We start from the raw sequence: 18,169 nt of genomic DNA, 5'->3' as shown, positions 1-18,169 counted from the left end.
AAAATCCAGATGTGTAATTTAAAAGAGACTTATATTGGGCACATTTCCCAACACCAAGTCTCACTTTCCACCGAGGAGGAGGCCATTCGGTCCCTCGAGTCTGTTCCATCATTCAGCTAATTCATGACTGATCTGGGTCACCTACCTTGAATCTGTTAATACCCTTTGCCTGGAGAAAATTAATCAACCACAGTGAGGCCAGCACTGGATGAGGCTGGGAGCCATATGTCTCCCTTTGGAACGCTCCACCCCACTGTGGACTGTGGATGCTCACTCGATGAGCATAGTCCAGGCAGAAATCAATAGGACTTTGGGTGCCAAAGGAGATGGGGATAATGCAGGGAGGTGGAGTTGAGGTAGATGATTAGTCATGATCTTATTGAATGGCAGGACAGGCTTGAGGGGCCGAATGGTCTACACTAGCTCCGATTGAGAGAGCTGTATGCCCTTGAAGAAGTGAAACCAATCAAGGCACTGTTTTGTTTTTAAATCTTTTTGAGTCCAAAGTGACTGAATTATTCTGCCACCTTGTCTCTGTCACTTCTCTGGGCTAATCCCATGATCCAGGAATGTCTCCTTTGGTTAATGTTGTCCCTTGTACTTCTACCTGACAGGGGAGTTGGCACTTCCTCCACAGCAGATATGGCGGATTGGCAGTCACACTTTCGGAATAAAGATGAGGAGGATCCAGAGGAGGCAGAGGAAAACGAAGGTAGGTCAAATGTGAACCCGAGGTTTACAACGGCACGGTGGCACAGTGGTTAGCACTGCTGCCTCACAGCGCCAGGGACCCGGGTTCAATTCCCGGCTTTGGTCACTGTGTAGAGTTTGCACATTCCCCCCGTGTCTGTGTAGGTTTCCTCTGGGTCCTCTGGTTTCCTCCCACAGTCCAAAGATGTGCGAGTTAGATGTATTGTCCATGCTAAATTGCACCTCAGTGTCAGGGGGGCTAGCTAGGGTAAATGCATGGGGATAGGGCCTGGTGGGATTGTGGTCAGAGCAGACTTGATAGAACATAGAACAGTACAGCACAGAACAGGCCCTTCAGCCCACGATGTTGTGCCGAGCTTTATCTGAAACCAAGATCAAGCTATCCCACTCCCTATCATCCTGGTGTGCTCCATGTGCCTATCCAATAACTGTTTAAATGTTCCTAAAGTGTCTGACTCCACTATCACTGCAGGCAGTCCATTCCACACCCCAACCACTCTCTGCGTAAAGAACCTACCTCGGACATCCTTCCTATATCTCCCACCATGAACCCTATAGTTATGCCCCCTTGTAATAGCTCCATCCACCCGAGGAAATAGTCTTTGAACGTTCACTCTATCTATCCCCTTCATCATTTTATAAACCTCTATTAAGTCTCCCCTCAACCTCCTCCGCTCCAGAGAGAACAACCCTAGATCCCTCAACCTTTCCTCATAAGACCTACCCCCTAAACCAGGCAGCATCCTGGTAAATCTCCTTTGCACTCTTTCCAGCGCTTCCACATCCTTCTTATAGTGAGGTGATCAGAACTGCACACAATATTCCAAATGTGGTCTCACCAAGGTCCTGTACAGTTGCAGCATAACCCCACGGCTCTTAAACTCCAACCCCCTGTTAATAAACGCTAACACACTATAGGCCTTCTTCACAGCTCTATCCACTTGAGTGGCAACCTTCAGAGATCTGTGGATATGGACCCCAAGATCTCTCTGTTCCTCCACAGTCTTCAGAACCCTACCTTTGACCTGATGGGCCAAATGGCCTCCTTCTGCACTGTAGGATTCTACGATTCTAACATGCTGTACACCTGTCGATAATAAGAACATTCGAGGCTGATGAGACGGGTTTTTGATAGGAGAGAGAAACAGGCAGGGAAGTGGAGTTAAGGCCACAATCAAATCAGCCTTGATCTCATTGAATGGTGGAGCATTCCTGTTCCTATTTATTATGTTTAAGTACAACACACTGCGCACGTTTTGATAATTCTAATCCTGACCTGAAACCATAGCCTCGCCAGTGCTTCACCCAGATGTTATATAGGGTGGCACAGTGGTTAGCACTACTGCTTCACAGCGCCAGGGATCCGTGTTTGACTCTCGGCTTGGGTGACTGTGCGGAGTCTGCACATTCTCCCCGTGTCTGTGTGGGTTTCCTCCAGGTGCTCCAGTTTCCTCCGGAAAGATGTGCTGGTTAGGTGCATTGGTCCTCTGGTTCTTGATCCTTCCACCAATGGGAACAGTTTCTCCCTCTTGACTCTGTCCAGATCCCTCGTGATTTTGAACTTTTCCAAGGAAAACAGTTCCAACTTCTCCAATCTATCCACATAACTGAAGTCCCTCATCCCTGGAACCACCTGGACCTTTTCTGAAGCCATCATATCTTTCCTAAATTGCAATCTCCAGAATTGGACGCAATACTCCAGTTGATGCTGGACCAGTGTTTTGTAAAAATTCATTTTCACTCCCTTGCTGTTGTACTCTGTGCTGTTATTTATAAAGACCAAGATCCCATGTGCCTTTTTATCCACTTTCTCAACTTGTCCTGCCACCTTCAGTGATTTATGCACATATACACCCAGGTCTCTCTGCTCCAGCACCCACTTTAGAATTGTTTGTTTTATTTTATATTGTGTCCTATGCATTCTTCCAACCAAAATGAATCAGAAAGAGGCTATTCGGCCCATCGAGTCTGCACCGACCACAATCCCACCCAGGCCCTACCCCCACATCCCTACATATTTACCCACTACTCCCTCTAACCTACGCATCTCAGGACACTAAGGGCAATTTTTAGCATGGCCAATCAACCTAACCCGCACATCTTTGGACTATGGGAGGAAACCGGAGCACCCGGAGGAAACCCACGCAGACACGAGGAGAATGTGCAAACTCCACACAGATAGTGACCCAAGCCGGGAATCGAACCCAGGTCCCTGGAGCTGTGAAGCAGCAGTGCTAACCACTGTGCTACCGTGCCGAATCATTTTGCGTTTCTCAGCATTACATTTAATCTGATACTTGTCCATTCCATCAGCCCCGTCTTTGTCCTCTTCAAGTTTAACACTATCTCCCTGACAGTTCACAGTACTTCCAAGTCTTTCTTAATTCAATTTTTGCAAACACATTTCCAGCTTCATGACAGGTGGCACAGTGAAGGTATTCCTCCCATGTGACTCAGCCACAACTTCAGAAAGATCTGAATCCTTTCTCTCTCCACAGACACTGCCAGACCTGCTGAATTTTTCCAGCATTTTCCATTTTTATTTCAGATTTCCAGCATCCCCAGTTATTTGATTTTATTAGATGAGTAAAACGCTATCATTAAGAAACCCACCAACGCCTCTATTTTCTGAGGAGACTAAGGAAATACAACTGGAAGAATGCTTTCGATGATGCATCTGTAGGTGTTGGTGAGAGTCGTATGTCCGCAGATAGAAAGCATCCTTTCTGGTTGTATCACAGCTTGGTATGGCTCCTGCTCTGCCCAAAACCGCAAGGAACTACAAAAGGTCGTGAAGGTAGCCCAATCCATCACACAAACCAGCCTCCCATCCATTGACTCTGTCTACACTTCCCGCTGCCTTGGCAAAGCAGCCAGCATAATTAAGGACCCCACGCACCCCGGACATTCTCTCTTCCACCTTCTCCCATCGGGAAAAAGATGCAAAAGTCTGAGATCATAGTACCAACCGACTCAAAAACAGTTTCTTAGAATCATAGAATCCTACAGTGCAGGAGGAGGCCATTTGTCCCATCGAGCCCGCACCGCCAACTATCCCACCCAGGCCCTATCCCCGTAACCCCACATATTTACCCTGCTAATCCCCCTGACACTAAGGGACAATTTAGTATAGCCAATCAACCTAACCCGCACATCATTGGACTGTGGGAGGAAACCCACGCAGACACGGGGAAAATGTGCAGACTCCACACAGACTTTCACCCAAGCCGGGAATTGAACCCGGGTCCCTGGCGCTGTGAGGCAGCAGTGCTAGTCACTGTGCCACCGTGCACCCCTGCTACCATCAGACTTTTGAATGGACCTACCTCGCATTAAGTTGATATTTCTCTTCACCCGAGCTCTGACTAACACTACATTCTGCACTCTCTCCTTTCCTTCTCTATGAATGGTATATTTTGTCTATATAGCGTGCAAGAAACTATACTTTTCACTGTATACTAATCCACGTGACAATAAATCAAATCAAACCAGGGTGACACCCTCCCCCCCAACCCCTGCAGTCTTTCCGGGGCCTTCTCTGAGTGATGTCACTGCGGTTCTAGCGGTTAGAAGGTGTTGAGCCACAGCTATCGATTTTTTTTTACAAAAGAGAATGTATTACATCCACTCACAGAGATGCCCAGCTGTTACAAACACCATAAATCCCTCCTAATACAAAGAAGCGTGTAGTGGTTGGAGAATGATCACAACCTGCGATTACTCAGTTTTGTCACTGGCCGCTCTTTTCTATCAGTTAAGGTTGTGACGTGTTGATTTATGTTTCAGAGGACGTTCGATACGCAGGCAGGGACAGCTTAGTCTTCCTCATTGATGCTTCGGAGGCCATGTTTGAAATGAATGGTGAGGCCACTTCAGCATTCGACATGACTATTCAGGTAAGAGGAGACCAGTGACAGTGCTGTAGGTGACAGTCGTTAAGTATGTTCAGGGCTGAGGTAGACAGATTTTTAATCAGTCAGGGAATCGAGGGTCTTGGGGATAAGGCGGGAAAGTGGAGTTGAGGATTATCACATCAGATCAGTCATGATCTCATTGAATGGTGGAACAGACTCGATGGGCTGAATGGCCTCCTTCTGTTCCTATGCCTGATACTCTAATGGTCCTATAAAACCTGTCTCTCCCTCACATCTCTGAGAGACACACACACAGTCCCTCTTCTTGAAAACATTCAAGGCACATTTTTACCTCAAAAAAGGTTTTTGAAATTTGTCCTGATGTTTTTCAAAAATACTGTGAAGAAAATCGACCGTGCAAAAGGGACAGCACGGTGGCACAGTGGTTAGCACTGCTGCTTCACAGTGCCAGGGACCCAGGTTCGATTCCCGGCTTGGTTCACTGTCTGTGTGGAGTTTGCATGTTATCCCTGTGTCTGTGTGTGCTGAGTGTTTTAAGAACATAAGAACAAAAGAAATAGGAGCAGGAGTAGGCCATCTAGCCCCTCAAGCCGGCCCCGCCATTCAGTAAGATCATGGCTGATCTGATAGTGGTTTAGTTCCACTGACCCGCCCACTCCCCATAACCCTTAATTCCCTTCTTGATCAGAAATCTATCTACCTGTGACTTAAACATATTTAATGAGGTAGCCTCCACTGCTTCAATGGGCAGAGATTCCCTACCCTCTGAGAGAAGAAGTTCCTCCTCAACTCTGTCCTAAACTGACTCCCCCTTATTTTGAGGCTGTGTCCTCTAGTTCTTGTTTCCTTTCTAAGTGGAAAGAATCTCTCTGCCTCTACCCTCTCTAGCCCCTTCATTATCTTATATGTCTCTATAAGATCTCCCCTCAGCCTTCTAAACTCCCAACGAGTACAGGCCCAATCTACTCAATCTCTCCTCATAAGCTAACCCCCTCATCTCCGGTATCAACCTGGTCAACCTTCTCTGTACTCCCTCCAAGGCCAATACATCCTTCCGCAAAGGTCGGTTGATAGTGCTGCTGACTGATTAGACTCTCTCTACTTGCAGTGTGTCCACAGGGTTTACACCAGTAAGATTATTAGCAGCGACCGTGACCTTCTGGCTGTCGTGTTCTTCGGGACTCAGAAGCACAAGAACTCTGTTGACTTCAAGCATGTTTATGTCCTCCACGACTTGGACACACCAGGCAAGTTTATCCCCCAGATCTGGAGCAAGTCCGTTTAAACTCGGTGTGGGGTATGTCCCTCCCTTGGGACTCTGCTCTGTGCACGTTGTGGTGTAGGTACGCAGCTGGGAGCAGTAAAGTGACAATAACCAGGCAATCTGATTCAGTGATGTTGATTGAGAAGTAACTATTGGCCGGAATACTGGGAATACACTTCAGAAGTATTGACTGTAAAGCGTTTTGGGACATCTGGGATTGGGAAAGGCCCTATATCAATGCAATTGGTGCTTTTTGGTTGCACTTTTCACATTTACCCACCGTCTTCTCATTGGATCACTGATATGAAGAGCAGGCAACAGGCATGATGGACTGAATCCTCATCATAGAATCCTACAGTGCAGAAAGAGGCCATTTGAGCCAGTACTGACAACAATCCCAGGCCCTATCCCCGCAACCCCATGTCTTTACCCTGCTAATCCCCTGACACTAAGGGTTAATTTAGCATGGCCATTCCACCTAACTGTACGTCTTTCAGACTGTGGGAGGAAACCAGAGCACCCAGAAGGAACCCACGGGGAGAATGTGCAGACTCCACGCAGACAATGACCTGAGGCCGGAATTGAACCCGGGCCCCTGGCGCAGTGAGACGGCAGTGCTATCCACTGTGCCACCCGTGGCACCATGTATGTAAAATTCGATATTTCCTTGATCCCATTTCCTTTGTCCCTCTGTCCAGTTGGGTTAACATCCTTTCTGCCTCAACCACAAAACTTGAAAATAAATTTCACATGTTTACAACTCACAATTCTCCAGGACTTGTCTGAACCACAGGAACGGAATGAACATTCTGCTAATAAGAATAGTCTCTATGAAATTCCAGATTAAATGCCCATTCTTGGACCTAATTGCTAATTACCGCAATCTCAGCCCGTCCAGAGCCGCTAAGCGGACGGCTCAAGTCCAGATGAGATTCTGTTTCCATGGAGCAGAACATGTGTCTCCTCGAGCCTACTTCCACTGGAGGTGTGGGGAACTCTGGCTGGCATGAGGCACCATTTTGCAGGACAGCTCAGACTGAGGTTCAAAACGCACAAGTTCTTGGATGCATTGTTTTGAGGTCCTGGTGGAATAGAAATATTGTGGTTACAAATGCAGGTCAGATGCTGGGAACTCTGCGGGGAGTAACTCACCTTCTGACTCCCCCAATATCTGTCCACCATCTACAGGGCACAAGTCAGGAGTGTAATGGAATACCCACTTGCCCGGATGAGTGCGGCTCCAACAACACGCAAGAAACTCGACACCATCCAGGACAAAGCGGTCCACTTTATTGGCATCACATCTACCACCTTCAACACTCTCACTCTCCTCCACCGAGTGGCAGCCGTGTGTACCATCTGTAAGATGCTCTGCAGCAACTCACCGAAGGCTCCTTCAACAGGATAAAGTAGACGTGGAGCGGATGCTTCTGCCGGTGGGGCATTCTAGGACGAGAGGTCATAGTCTTAGGATAAGGGGCAGCAAATTTAAAACAGAGTTGAGGAGAAACTACTTCTCCCAAAGGCTTGTGAAACTCTGGAATTCGCTGCCCCAAAGTGCGGCAGATGCTGGGACAGTGAGTAAAATTAAGGAGGAGTTAGACAGATTTTTAATTGGGAATGGGTTGAAAGGTTATGGGGAGAAGGCAGGAAAATGGGGATGAGGAGCATATCAGCCATGATTGAATGGCGGAGCAGACCCGATGGGCCAAATGGCCTAATTCTGCTCCTATATCTTATCAACTTATGAACAGCACCTTCCAAACCCATGACTTCTACCATCTAGAAGGAAAAAGGCAGCACATATCTTGGAACTCCGCCACCTGCAAGTTCCCCTTCAAGCCACTCACCATCCTGACTTGGAAATATATCAGCTGTTCCTTCACTGTCACTGGGTCAAAATCCTGGAAGTCCCTCCCTAACAGCACTGTGGGTGTGCCTACACCACAGGGACTGCAGCGGTTCAAGATGGCGGCTCACCACCTACTTTCTCGAGGGCAATAAGAGATGGTCTAGCCAGCAACGCCCACATCCTATAAAAGAAAAATTAAAAAGCCAAGAGGAGGAGGAGAGTTCTAGCCCCAGGATCCTTAAGTTTGAAAGTGTAAGAGCAGGTTTCTGAGGCCTCTGTCCCTAATAGGTCATCATCCTGTATCTATGTAAAAAGAACATGGGCCATTTCCTGTTTTTTATTCATTTGTGGGACACGGGCGTCGCTGGCTGGCCAGCATTTATTGCCCATCCCTAGTTGCCCTTGGAGGGCAGTTGAGAGTCAACCACATTGCTGTGGCTCTGGAGTCACATGTAGGCCAGACGAGGTAAGGACGGCAGATTTCCTTCCCTAAAGGACATTAGTGAACCAGATAGGTTTTTCTGACAATCGACCATGGTTCATGGTCATCAGTGGATTCTTAATTCCAGATTTAAAAAAAATTGAATTCAAATTCCACCGTCTGCCGTGGCGCCATTCGAACCCAGGTCCCCGGAACATTAGCTGAGTTTCTGGGTTAAGAGTCTAGCGATAATACCACTGGACCATCGCCTCCCCTGGTGTGTTTAATAGATTGATGTTCTAATCTGACTCTCTCTGTCTGGGCTCAGGTGCTAAGCGAGTACTGGAGTTGGACCAGTATGAGGGGGAGAAGGGGAACAAGTCCTTCAAGAAGAACATAGGCCACAGTGCCGATGACTCGTTGAGTGATGCTCTCTGGGTCTGCTCCAATCTCTTCAGTGACGTCACGCTGAAACTGAGCCACAAGCGCATCATGCTGTTCACCAACAATGACAACCCACATGCTAAAGACAGCTCCAAAGCACGACTGACCAGAACAAAGGCCAATGACCTGCGAGAGACAGGTCGGCAAACCACTGTTACCATCAAGCATTTGTCAGCGACTGGTTCAAAGATGTTGAATCACAAAGTCCTCACTTAAGATTGCAGTTGCATTGCCGTGAAGTGCAACTTTATGTGAAACAACTTTAAACAAATCAGGTTTTCCCATTAAAACCAATGTGAAAGCTGTCTTTAGAGTCTGTAGGACATTTCTCAACATGATAACCTGTGAGTGAAAATATTTAATGTTGCTGAATTACTATAGCAGTCGATGAAATAACTTTTGAAATGAAATCAATTTAAAGATATAAATATACTTCGCTCCGGTTTTCTGCCCATCATGCTTGCCGAATCTCCCACGTGCCACACATTCCACTCGCTGACCCTCCCTGTCGTTGCCCCTCCAGCTCCCCGCCTCTTCCACTCCCTCACCTTTCCTCTTGCTACCAGCCCTCTGGCTTATGGCCGCCGCCCCCCCCTCCGATCCTTGACCCTCTGGGTCACTGCAGACCCTCTTCCTCAGCTTGTCACCTGAGAGCAGAGATTTCAGAGGGTTATCGGACTGGGGTGCAGGTCGCAGAGACGGGGAGGGCTGAGGCAATGGATGGATTTGACAAGATTGAAAATAGTGCTTCGCACAAAATTGGAGCGTAAGTAGGCCATTTGGCCCCTCCCGCCTGCTGTGCCGTTCAATGAGATCATGCCTTCATAGAAATCATAGAAACCCTACAGTGCAGAAGGAGGCCATTTGGCCCATCGAGTCTGCACCGACCACAATCCCACCCAGGTCCTACCCCCACATATTTACCCGCAAATCCCTCTAACCTACGCATCTTAGGACTCTAAGGGGCAATTTTAGCATGGCCAATCAACCTAACCCGCACATCTTTGGACTGTGGGAGGAAACCGGAGCACCCGGAGGAAACCCACGCAGACACGAGGAGAATGTGCAAACTCCACGCAGACAGTGACCCGAGCCGGGAATCGAACCCGGGACCCTGGATCTGTGAAGCTGCAGTGCTGACCACTGCGCTACCGTGCCGCCCTTGTACGTTTGTATTTCAAATTCCACATTCCTATCTACCCACAATAATCTTTGATTCCCTCGCCTAACAAGAATCTCTCTACCTCTGCCTTAAAGATTTTCAGTGACCCCCCATTGTCTTCTGAGACAGAGGCCGGAATTTTACCGGCACGCCTGCCCTGATTCCAGGGGTGGGTGAGGCTCGGAGAACGGCATACTCCGTTAGCCTCGGGCGGGATCGTGCGAACCTCGAGCGGACGTGCCAGTAAATTCCGGCCAGAGAGTTCCAAAGTCATGCAACCCTCTGAAAGAAAACAATTCTCTCCATCTCTGTCCTAAAAGGGCAACCACTAATTTCAAAACAGAGCCCACTCGTTCTGGACTCTCCCACAAGAAGAAACATCCTTTCCATGCCCACCTTGTCCAGACCGTTCAGGATCTCAGTTACTTCAATCAAGTCACCCCTCACCCTTCTAAACTCCAGTGGAAACAAGCCCAGTCTGCCCAACCTTTTCCCATAAGATAAACCGCTCGTTCCAGCTACCGATCCAGCAAACCCCCTCTGAAACGTCTCCAACTCATTTACACACTTCCTTAGAATCCCATGGAATCCCTACAGTGCAGAAGGAGGCCATTTGGTCCATCAAGCCTGCACCGACCACAATTGCACACGGGCCCTATTCCTGTAACCCCACATATTTACCCTGCTAATGCGCCTGACATTAGGGACAATTTAGCATAGCCAATCAACCTAACCTGCACGTCTTTGGAGTGTGGGAGGAAACCGGAGCACCCGGAGGAAACCCACGCAGACACGGGGAGAAAGTGCAAACTCCACAGACAGTGACCCAAAGCTGGAATTGAACCCGGGGGTTCGTGGCGCTGTGAGGTAGCAGTGCTAACCGCTGTGCCACCATACCTTCAATAAGACAAAAACTGCACACAGTATTTGAGATGCGGTCTCACCAATGCCCTGTGTAACTGAAGCATACCATCCTTACTTTTGTGTTCAATTCCTTTTGTAATAAGGAATAACATTCTATTAGCCTTCTCATTTACATGCTGTACCTGCATACTAACTTTTCGTGATTCAAGCACAGGAACACCTAGATCCCTCTGCACCTCGGCATTCTGCAATTATTCTCCATTTAAGTAATGCTGATTTTTTTATTCTTCCTGCTAAAGTGAACAACTTCACATTTTCCCACATTATACTCCATCTGCCAGATTTTTGCCCACTCAACCTATCTGTATTCATCTGCAAACTCACGTCCCCTTCACAACATACTTTCCTATCTATCATTGTACTGTCTGCAAATGTATCTCCCATGTCTTTGCTTCCCTCATCTAAGCCATTGATGTAAAAGGTTGAGGCCCCAGCACAGACCTCTACAAGACTCTGCTCATGACCTCCTGCCCTGCCAATCAGACAAAGACCCATTTATACATACTCTCTGTTTTCTGCCAGCCAGCCAGTCTTCTATCTAGGCTCAAATGTTACCCCCTACATCGTGAGCTTTTATTTTTCACAATAATCTTTGATGCTTATCAAATGCTTATGAGAGGCATGGACGGTCTGGATAGTCAGATGCTCTTTTCTAGGGTAGGAAAGTCAGGTACTAGGAGACATAGGTTTAAAGTGCATGGGGGAAAAGTTTAGAGGAGATGTGCCGAGGCAATTTTTTTTACACAGAAGGTGATGAATGTCTGGAACGCGCTGCCCGGGGAGGTGGTGGGAGCGGGTACGATTGCGGCATTTACGGGGCAACTAGACGAATACATGAATAGGATGGGAATGGAAGGATACGGGCTCCGTAAGTGCATACGGTTTTAGTTTAGACAGGCATCATGATCGGCGCAAGCTTGGAGGGCCGAAGAGCCTGTTCCTGTGCTGTACTTTTCTTTGTTCTTCTTGCTTTGCTTTCTGGAAATTGAAGTACAGCACATCTACAGGTTCCCCTTTATCCACAGTATATGGTACTCCTTCAAAGAATGCCATTAAGTTGGCTAAACATAATTTCCCTTTCACAAAATCATGCTGACTTTTCCCAATTACCTTGGGATTTTATAAGTGTCCAGCTATAGCCTCCTTCATAGAATCATAGAAACCCTACAACACAAAAAGAAGCCATTCGGCCCATCGAGTCTGCACCGACCACAATCCCACCCAGGCCCTACCCCCACATCCCTACATATTTACCCACTAATCCCTCTAACCTACGCATCTCAGGACACTAAGGGCAATTTTAGCATGGCCAATCAACCTAACCCGCGCATCTTTGGACTTAACAATCAATTCTAACAATTTTCCCACGGCAGATGTCAAGCTAACTGGCCTATAATTTCCTGTTTTTGGCCTCCCTCCCTTCTTGAATAGAGGGGTTATATTTGCCACTTTCCAATTTGATGGAAACTTTCCAGAATCTAGAGAATTTTGCAAAATTAACACCAATGTATCTACCACCTCATTTGTTCAAGACCCTAGGATGAAGTCTATCAGGACCCGGAGACTTGCCAGCCTTAGCTCCATCAGTTTGCTCAAACCACTTCTCTAATGATTGTAATTTCACCAAGTTCCTCTCCCCTTTCCACCTCCAGATTTACAGATATTTCTGGAATGTTTATGTATCCTCTCCAGTGAAGACAAAATCCAAATATGTGTTCATTTTGTTGGCCATCTTCCTATTATCTACGATTGTCTACCCATTGGGGGACGTGGTGGCACAGTGGTTAGCACTGCTGCCTCACAGCACCAGAGACCCGGTTTGATTCCCGGCTTGGGTGACAGCCTGTGTGGAGTCTGCATGTTCTCCTCATGTCTGCGTGGGTTTCCTCCGGGTGCTCCGGTTTCCTCCCACAGTCCAAAGATGTGCAGGTTAGATGGATTGGCCATGCTAAATTGCCCCTTAGTGTCCAAAAATGTGTAGAATCATAGAATCCCTATAGTGCAGGAGGAGACCATTCGGCCCATTGAGTCTTCACTGACAATCCCACCCAGGCCCTATCCCCATAACCTTATGTATTTACCCAGCTAATTCCCCTGATACTGTAGGTTAGGTGGATTAGCCATGGTCAATGCATGGGGTTACAGGGATAAATCGATTGGGTGGACCTGAGTAAGATGTTTTTTCGGAGAGTCGGTGCAGACTCAATGGGCTGAATGGTCTCCTCCTGCACTGTAGGGATTCTATGGTTCATTCTCACTCTCTAGAGGACTCACTTAACTTGCTAATTTCCTGTTTAAACACCTGTAGAAACACATGCTATAAGTTTTCACATTTCTAGCCATCTTCCTCTCATAGTCTAATTTCTTTCTCCTGATTAACCTTTGGTCATTCTCTGCTGTTCTTCACATTCTAACCAATCCTCTGGCCTGCAGTTATATGCTTAAGTTTGACAGTTTCCTTAACTTCTTTAGTTAACCACAGAAGTGGGTCCTCCCCCTCCAAATCTTTTTAATAGTAGAAATTTGCTTATTCAGAATATTCTGAAATAGCCCCTTAAATGTCTGCCACTGCTTGTCTATTGATCTGTCCCCTAGCCTAATCTCCCAGTTCATTTAGCTAGCACAACTTTCATGCCCACATAGTTGCCTTTATTTAAGTTTAAAATACTAGCCTTAGGCCCACTCTTCTCCCTTTCAAACTATTCAGTCGTGTTGAAGCAGGGTTAGACAGTGTAGTGGCCAGACCAGTGTTGTACTGTGCATTGGAGCTTCATCGAACAACCCCTTCACTGCTTCCACTGTCCTGATTGTCACCTGAAGCGTGGTTCTGTAGGGATGGCCAGAAGGCTGTTTCCAACATGGGTTGGTGTCCTGCCAGCCAGCATCTAAAGGGAAAGGGTAACTAAAGGGAAGGGTAAGACCTGCAGTCCACGCCAGCTTGCCCTGTGACGTGATGGTACGAAGACCGGAACTAAACACTTCTTCCTCTCTTTCCTCATTCTATCCCTCCACCCCCCCCCGCCCCCCACCCCCCTCCCCCCCGCCCCTTCCCCCACAGTCACCGACATAGTCTGCTAATCAAGGCAAATAAACAGGCCCAAAGTCAAACCCGTCAGGCAACCAAAACCAGTCTAGGAGATCACAGATCAAATCTGATTTTTTGTACTTCACAATCTTTACCCTCGTCAAGAACTGGGTCTAGCTCCAACTTAAAGAATCTGAGAAACGTTGCAGGGAAAATTGCTGATCATTTTTGTCAAAAGACTGGGCGGAATTTTCCCGTCCCGCCCACCACGGGAATCGTAGCGAGCGGGACATGGACCCTGGGGGGTGAGCGTGGCTTTAAAATCCCGCCCATTATCTCGCGAGCAATAATAACAGAAGCTTTGCCTATTGCTGCTATGCTGTGAATGGCGTGTCTTTGTCTCTGCCCTTGTCTGTGTACAGGTATCATCCTTGACCTGATGCATCTGAAGAAGCCTGGTGGGTTTGACATGTCTCTCTTTTACTGCGACATTGTCAGTGTATCAGAGGATGGGGATGCAGCTGTGCAAGGCGAGGGGTCAGCCAGGTTGGACGATCTGCTTCGGAAAGTGTGGGACAAGGACTACAAGAAGAGGACCGTCACCAGGTCAGCAGTCACTCAGAGTAGCACCGCGTCTCCTGGGTCCTCGGAGAGTTACTAATGTACTCCCTGCGGACCTTGGCAGACAGAACGTCCGTGTTCATGCACACAATCTGCTCAAATGTACGGACGATCTTCATTGATTAGGCACTCAGGGCATGTTTCCACTCGCAGGGAAGAGCGAAACCAGAAGCCTTCAACACCAGGTAGTGACCAGGCCAGGAATGCAGGAGAAATTTCTTTACCCAGAGAGTGAGGGGAATGTGGAACTTGGCTACCACAGGGTTGTAATGAATGGTGTAGCTGCGTTTACGGAGAAGCTGGATGAGCATGAGAGAGAAAATCATTGGCCGGTTACGCTGATAACGCGAAAGGGAGAGGGGAGGGAGAAAGTTCATAGGAAGCGGAAATACTGGCATGCAGCTGTTGGGCTGAATGGCCTGTTTCTCTGCTGCATCTCTTATGTTGAAACATCATAAAGTGCATCATGTTACTTTGACAGGAATCGGCCATACAAAGAATATAGTACAGCACAGGAACAGGCCCTTCAGCCCTCCAAGTCTGCGTCTGGACACAGGATGCCTTTCTAAACTAAAGACCTTTTGTCTCTACGCGGTCCGTATCCCTCCATTCCCGGCCTATTCATGTATCTGTTAAACGTTGCTATTGTATCTGCTTCTACCACCTCCTCTGGCAGTGAGTTCCAGGCACTTACCACCCTCTGTGTAAAAAAACTTGCCTCTCACATCTCCTTTAAACTTTCCCCCTTTTGCCTTAAACCTCTGTCCCCTAGTAATTGACATTTCTACCCTGGGAAAAAGACTCTGACTATCCATTCTATCCACGCCTCTCATAATCTTGTAGACTTCTATCAGGTCGCCCCTCAGCCTCTGACGTTCAAATGAAAACAAATCAAGTTTGTCCAATCTCTCCTCATAGCTGATACCCTCCAAACCAGGCAACATCCTGGTAAACTTTTAATGTGGCGATCAGAACTGTATGCAATATTCCAAACATGCCCTAACTAAAGCTCTATACAGCTGCAACTTGACCTGCCAATTTTTGCACCCTATGGCCCAACCGATGAAGGCAAGCATGCCATACGCCATCTTGACCACCTTATCCACTTGTGTTGCCACTTTCAGGGAACTGTGGACCTGTACGCCCAGATCCCTCTGCATGTTAATGCTTCTAAGGGTCCTGCCATTTACTGTGTATTTCCGTACTGCATTGGACCTTTCAAAATGCATCATCTTTGATTTGATTTGATTTATTATTGTCACATGTATTGGTATACAGTGAAAAGTATTGTTTCTTGCGCACTATACCGACAACGCATACCATTCATAGAGAAGGAAAGGAGAGAGTGAAAAATGTTTCAGCCATAGCTAGGATGTAGAGAAATATCAACTTAATGCAAGGTAGGTCCATTCAAAAGTCTGATGGCAGCAGGGAAGAAGCTGTTCTCGAGTCAGTTGGTACGTGACCGTATCTTTTGGTGGAAGAGAGAATGTCCGGGGTGTGTGGGGTCCTTGATTATGCTGACTGCTTTGCTGAGGCAGCGGGAAGTATAGACAGAGTCAATGGATGGGAGGCTGGTTTGCGTGATGGATTGGGCTACATTCACAACCTTTTGTAGTTTCTTGTGGTCTTGGGCAGAGCAGGATCCATACCAAGCTGTGATACAACCAGAAAGAATGCTTTCTATGGTGTATCTGTAAAAGTTGGTGAGAGTCGTAGTGGACATAGCAAATTTCCTTTGTCTTCTGAGAAAACAGAGGCGCATTCGTCTGGATTAAATTCCATCTTTGTCATGATGTGGAGATGCCGGTGTTGGGCTGGGGTGAACACAGTAAGAGTTTTAACAACACCAGGTTAAAGTCCAACAGGTTTATTTGGTAGCAAACACCATTAGCTTTCGGAGCGCTGCTCCTTCGTCAGATGGAGTGGAAATGTGCTCTCAACCAGGGCACAGAGACACAAAATCAAGTTACAGAATACTGAGTAGAATGCGATTCCCTACAACCAACCAGATCTTAAAGATACCGACAATGTGAGTGGAGGGAGCATTAAGCACAGGTTAAAGAGATGTGTATTGTCTCCAGACAGGACAGCCAGTGAGATTCTGCAAGTCCAGGAGGCAAACTGTGGGGGTTACTGATAATGTGACATAAATCCAACATCCCGGTTTAGGCCGTCCTCATGTGTGCGGAACTTGGCTATCAGTTTCTGCTCAGCGACTCTGCGCTGTCGTGTGTCATGAAGGCCGCCTTGGGGAACGCTTACCTGAAGATCAGAGGCTGAATGCCCCTGACTGCTGAAGTGCTCCCCCACAGGAAGAGAACAGTCTTGCCTGGTGATTGTCGAGCGGTGTTCATTCATCCGTTGTCGTAGCGTCTGCTAAGGCTTTCCCAATGTACCATGCCTCGGGACATCCTTTCCTGCAGCGTATCAGGGAGACAACGTTGGCCGAGTTGCAAGAGTAGGTACCGTGTACCTGGAGACTGTCTGTATACAATACACATCTCTTTAACCTGTGCTTAATGCTCCCTCCACCCACATTGTCTGTATCTTTAAGATCTGGTTGGTTGTAGGGATTCGCATTCTAATCAGTATTCTGTAACTTGATCTTTGTGTCTCTGTGCCCTGTTTGAGAGCACATTTCCACTCCATCTGATGAAGGAGCAGCGCTCCGAAAGCTAATGGTGTTTGCTACCAAATAAACCTGTTGGACTTTAACCTGGTGTTGTTAAAACTCTTATTAAATTCCATCTGCCATTTCTCCGCCCAAGTCTATCCAGACTATCTATATCCTGCTGCATCCTCTGACAATCCTCCTCACAAACATTGGTAAACATAGCAACTATTTTCCACACACACTTGAACAGTGAGATAATGACCAGATCTGTTTTTTGGAGGTTAATTTGACAGGACAGAGCTTCCCTGCTCTCCAAAGTAAAGTTTATTTATTAGTCACAAGTAAGGCTTACATTAACACTGCAATGAAGTTACTGTGAAATTCCCCTTGTTGCCACAGCCTGTTCGGGTCAATGCACCCTAACCAGCACATCTTTCAGAACGTGGGAGGAAACCGGAGCACCCGGAGGAAACCCACGCAGACACAAGGAGAATGTGTAAACTCTACACAGACAGTGCCCCGAGCCGGGAATCGAACCCGGGTCCCAGGCGCTGTGAAGCAGCAGTGCTAACCACTGTGCCACCGTGCCATCCTCCATGTGGTGCTGTGGGATCTTTTACATCCAACTGACCAAGTCGTCAGGACCTTGGCTTAAACCCCACCGCCCCCCATCCCTAAACTGCCGCCTTCTTCAACCGCTTAATGTGCATCAGAATGTCTTTGAGTTTCAGCCCCTGTTAAACTCTCTGTTCCGGTGCCGCTTGTATTTGATGTCCTGTTTTTTTTTTGTTTTGTTTTGGCCAGGCTGAACCTGAAGCTGGGAGAAGGCGTGGAACTTTCAATCGGAGTTTACAATCTCGTGCGGTGTGCCAGGAAACCCAGTGCCGTCCGCCTGTACCGGGAAAGCAACGAGCCCGTCAAAACCAAAACCCGCTGGTTTAACGGGGCGACGGGCAGTCTGCTCCTGCCCAGCGACACCAAGAAGGCCCAGGTAAAGGACGGTGAACCTATACCGTGCTGAATTAAAACGTCAACTCCTGCCTGACCAAAGGCAAAACACTGCGGATGCTGGTAATCTGAAATACAAACAGAAAATGCTGTTTCTTAATTCATGAACGAGATGTGAGTTATTGTGCATCCCTAATTGCCCTCGAGAAGGCGATGATGGGGCGTTTTCTAAAACTGCTGCACTCTGCGGTGTGAAGGCACATCCACAGTGCAGTTTCATCATGACTTTTGACACAACTGAGTGG

The 18,169-nt window shown here is 47.5% G+C and overlaps 1 protein-coding gene across 2 annotated transcripts in view; it reads left to right on the top strand.

The window, feature by feature from the left end:
• LOC144487235 (X-ray repair cross-complementing protein 6-like) overlaps positions 1-18,169 on the top strand; it is a 68,841-nt gene that overhangs the window by 25,499 nt on the left and 25,173 nt on the right. For both annotated transcript variants that reach the window (XM_078205310.1, XM_078205309.1), the window contains exons 3-8: positions 615-712; positions 4,498-4,607; positions 5,695-5,833; positions 8,452-8,706; positions 14,101-14,284; positions 17,721-17,907. In XM_078205310.1, the coding sequence (XP_078061436.1) occupies positions 615-712; positions 4,498-4,607; positions 5,695-5,833; positions 8,452-8,706; positions 14,101-14,284; positions 17,721-17,907 (973 nt within the window). The remainder of the gene's footprint in view (positions 1-614; positions 713-4,497; positions 4,608-5,694; positions 5,834-8,451; positions 8,707-14,100; positions 14,285-17,720; positions 17,908-18,169) is intronic.

This window comes from Mustelus asterias, unplaced genomic scaffold (assembly GCF_964213995.1).
Source record: "Mustelus asterias unplaced genomic scaffold, sMusAst1.hap1.1 HAP1_SCAFFOLD_657, whole genome shotgun sequence".
In the NCBI taxonomy this organism is placed as follows: Eukaryota; Metazoa; Chordata; class Chondrichthyes; order Carcharhiniformes; family Triakidae; genus Mustelus; species Mustelus asterias.
The sequence above is the reverse complement of the archived record's forward strand: the minus strand, read 5'-3'. Positions and strand labels throughout refer to the sequence as shown.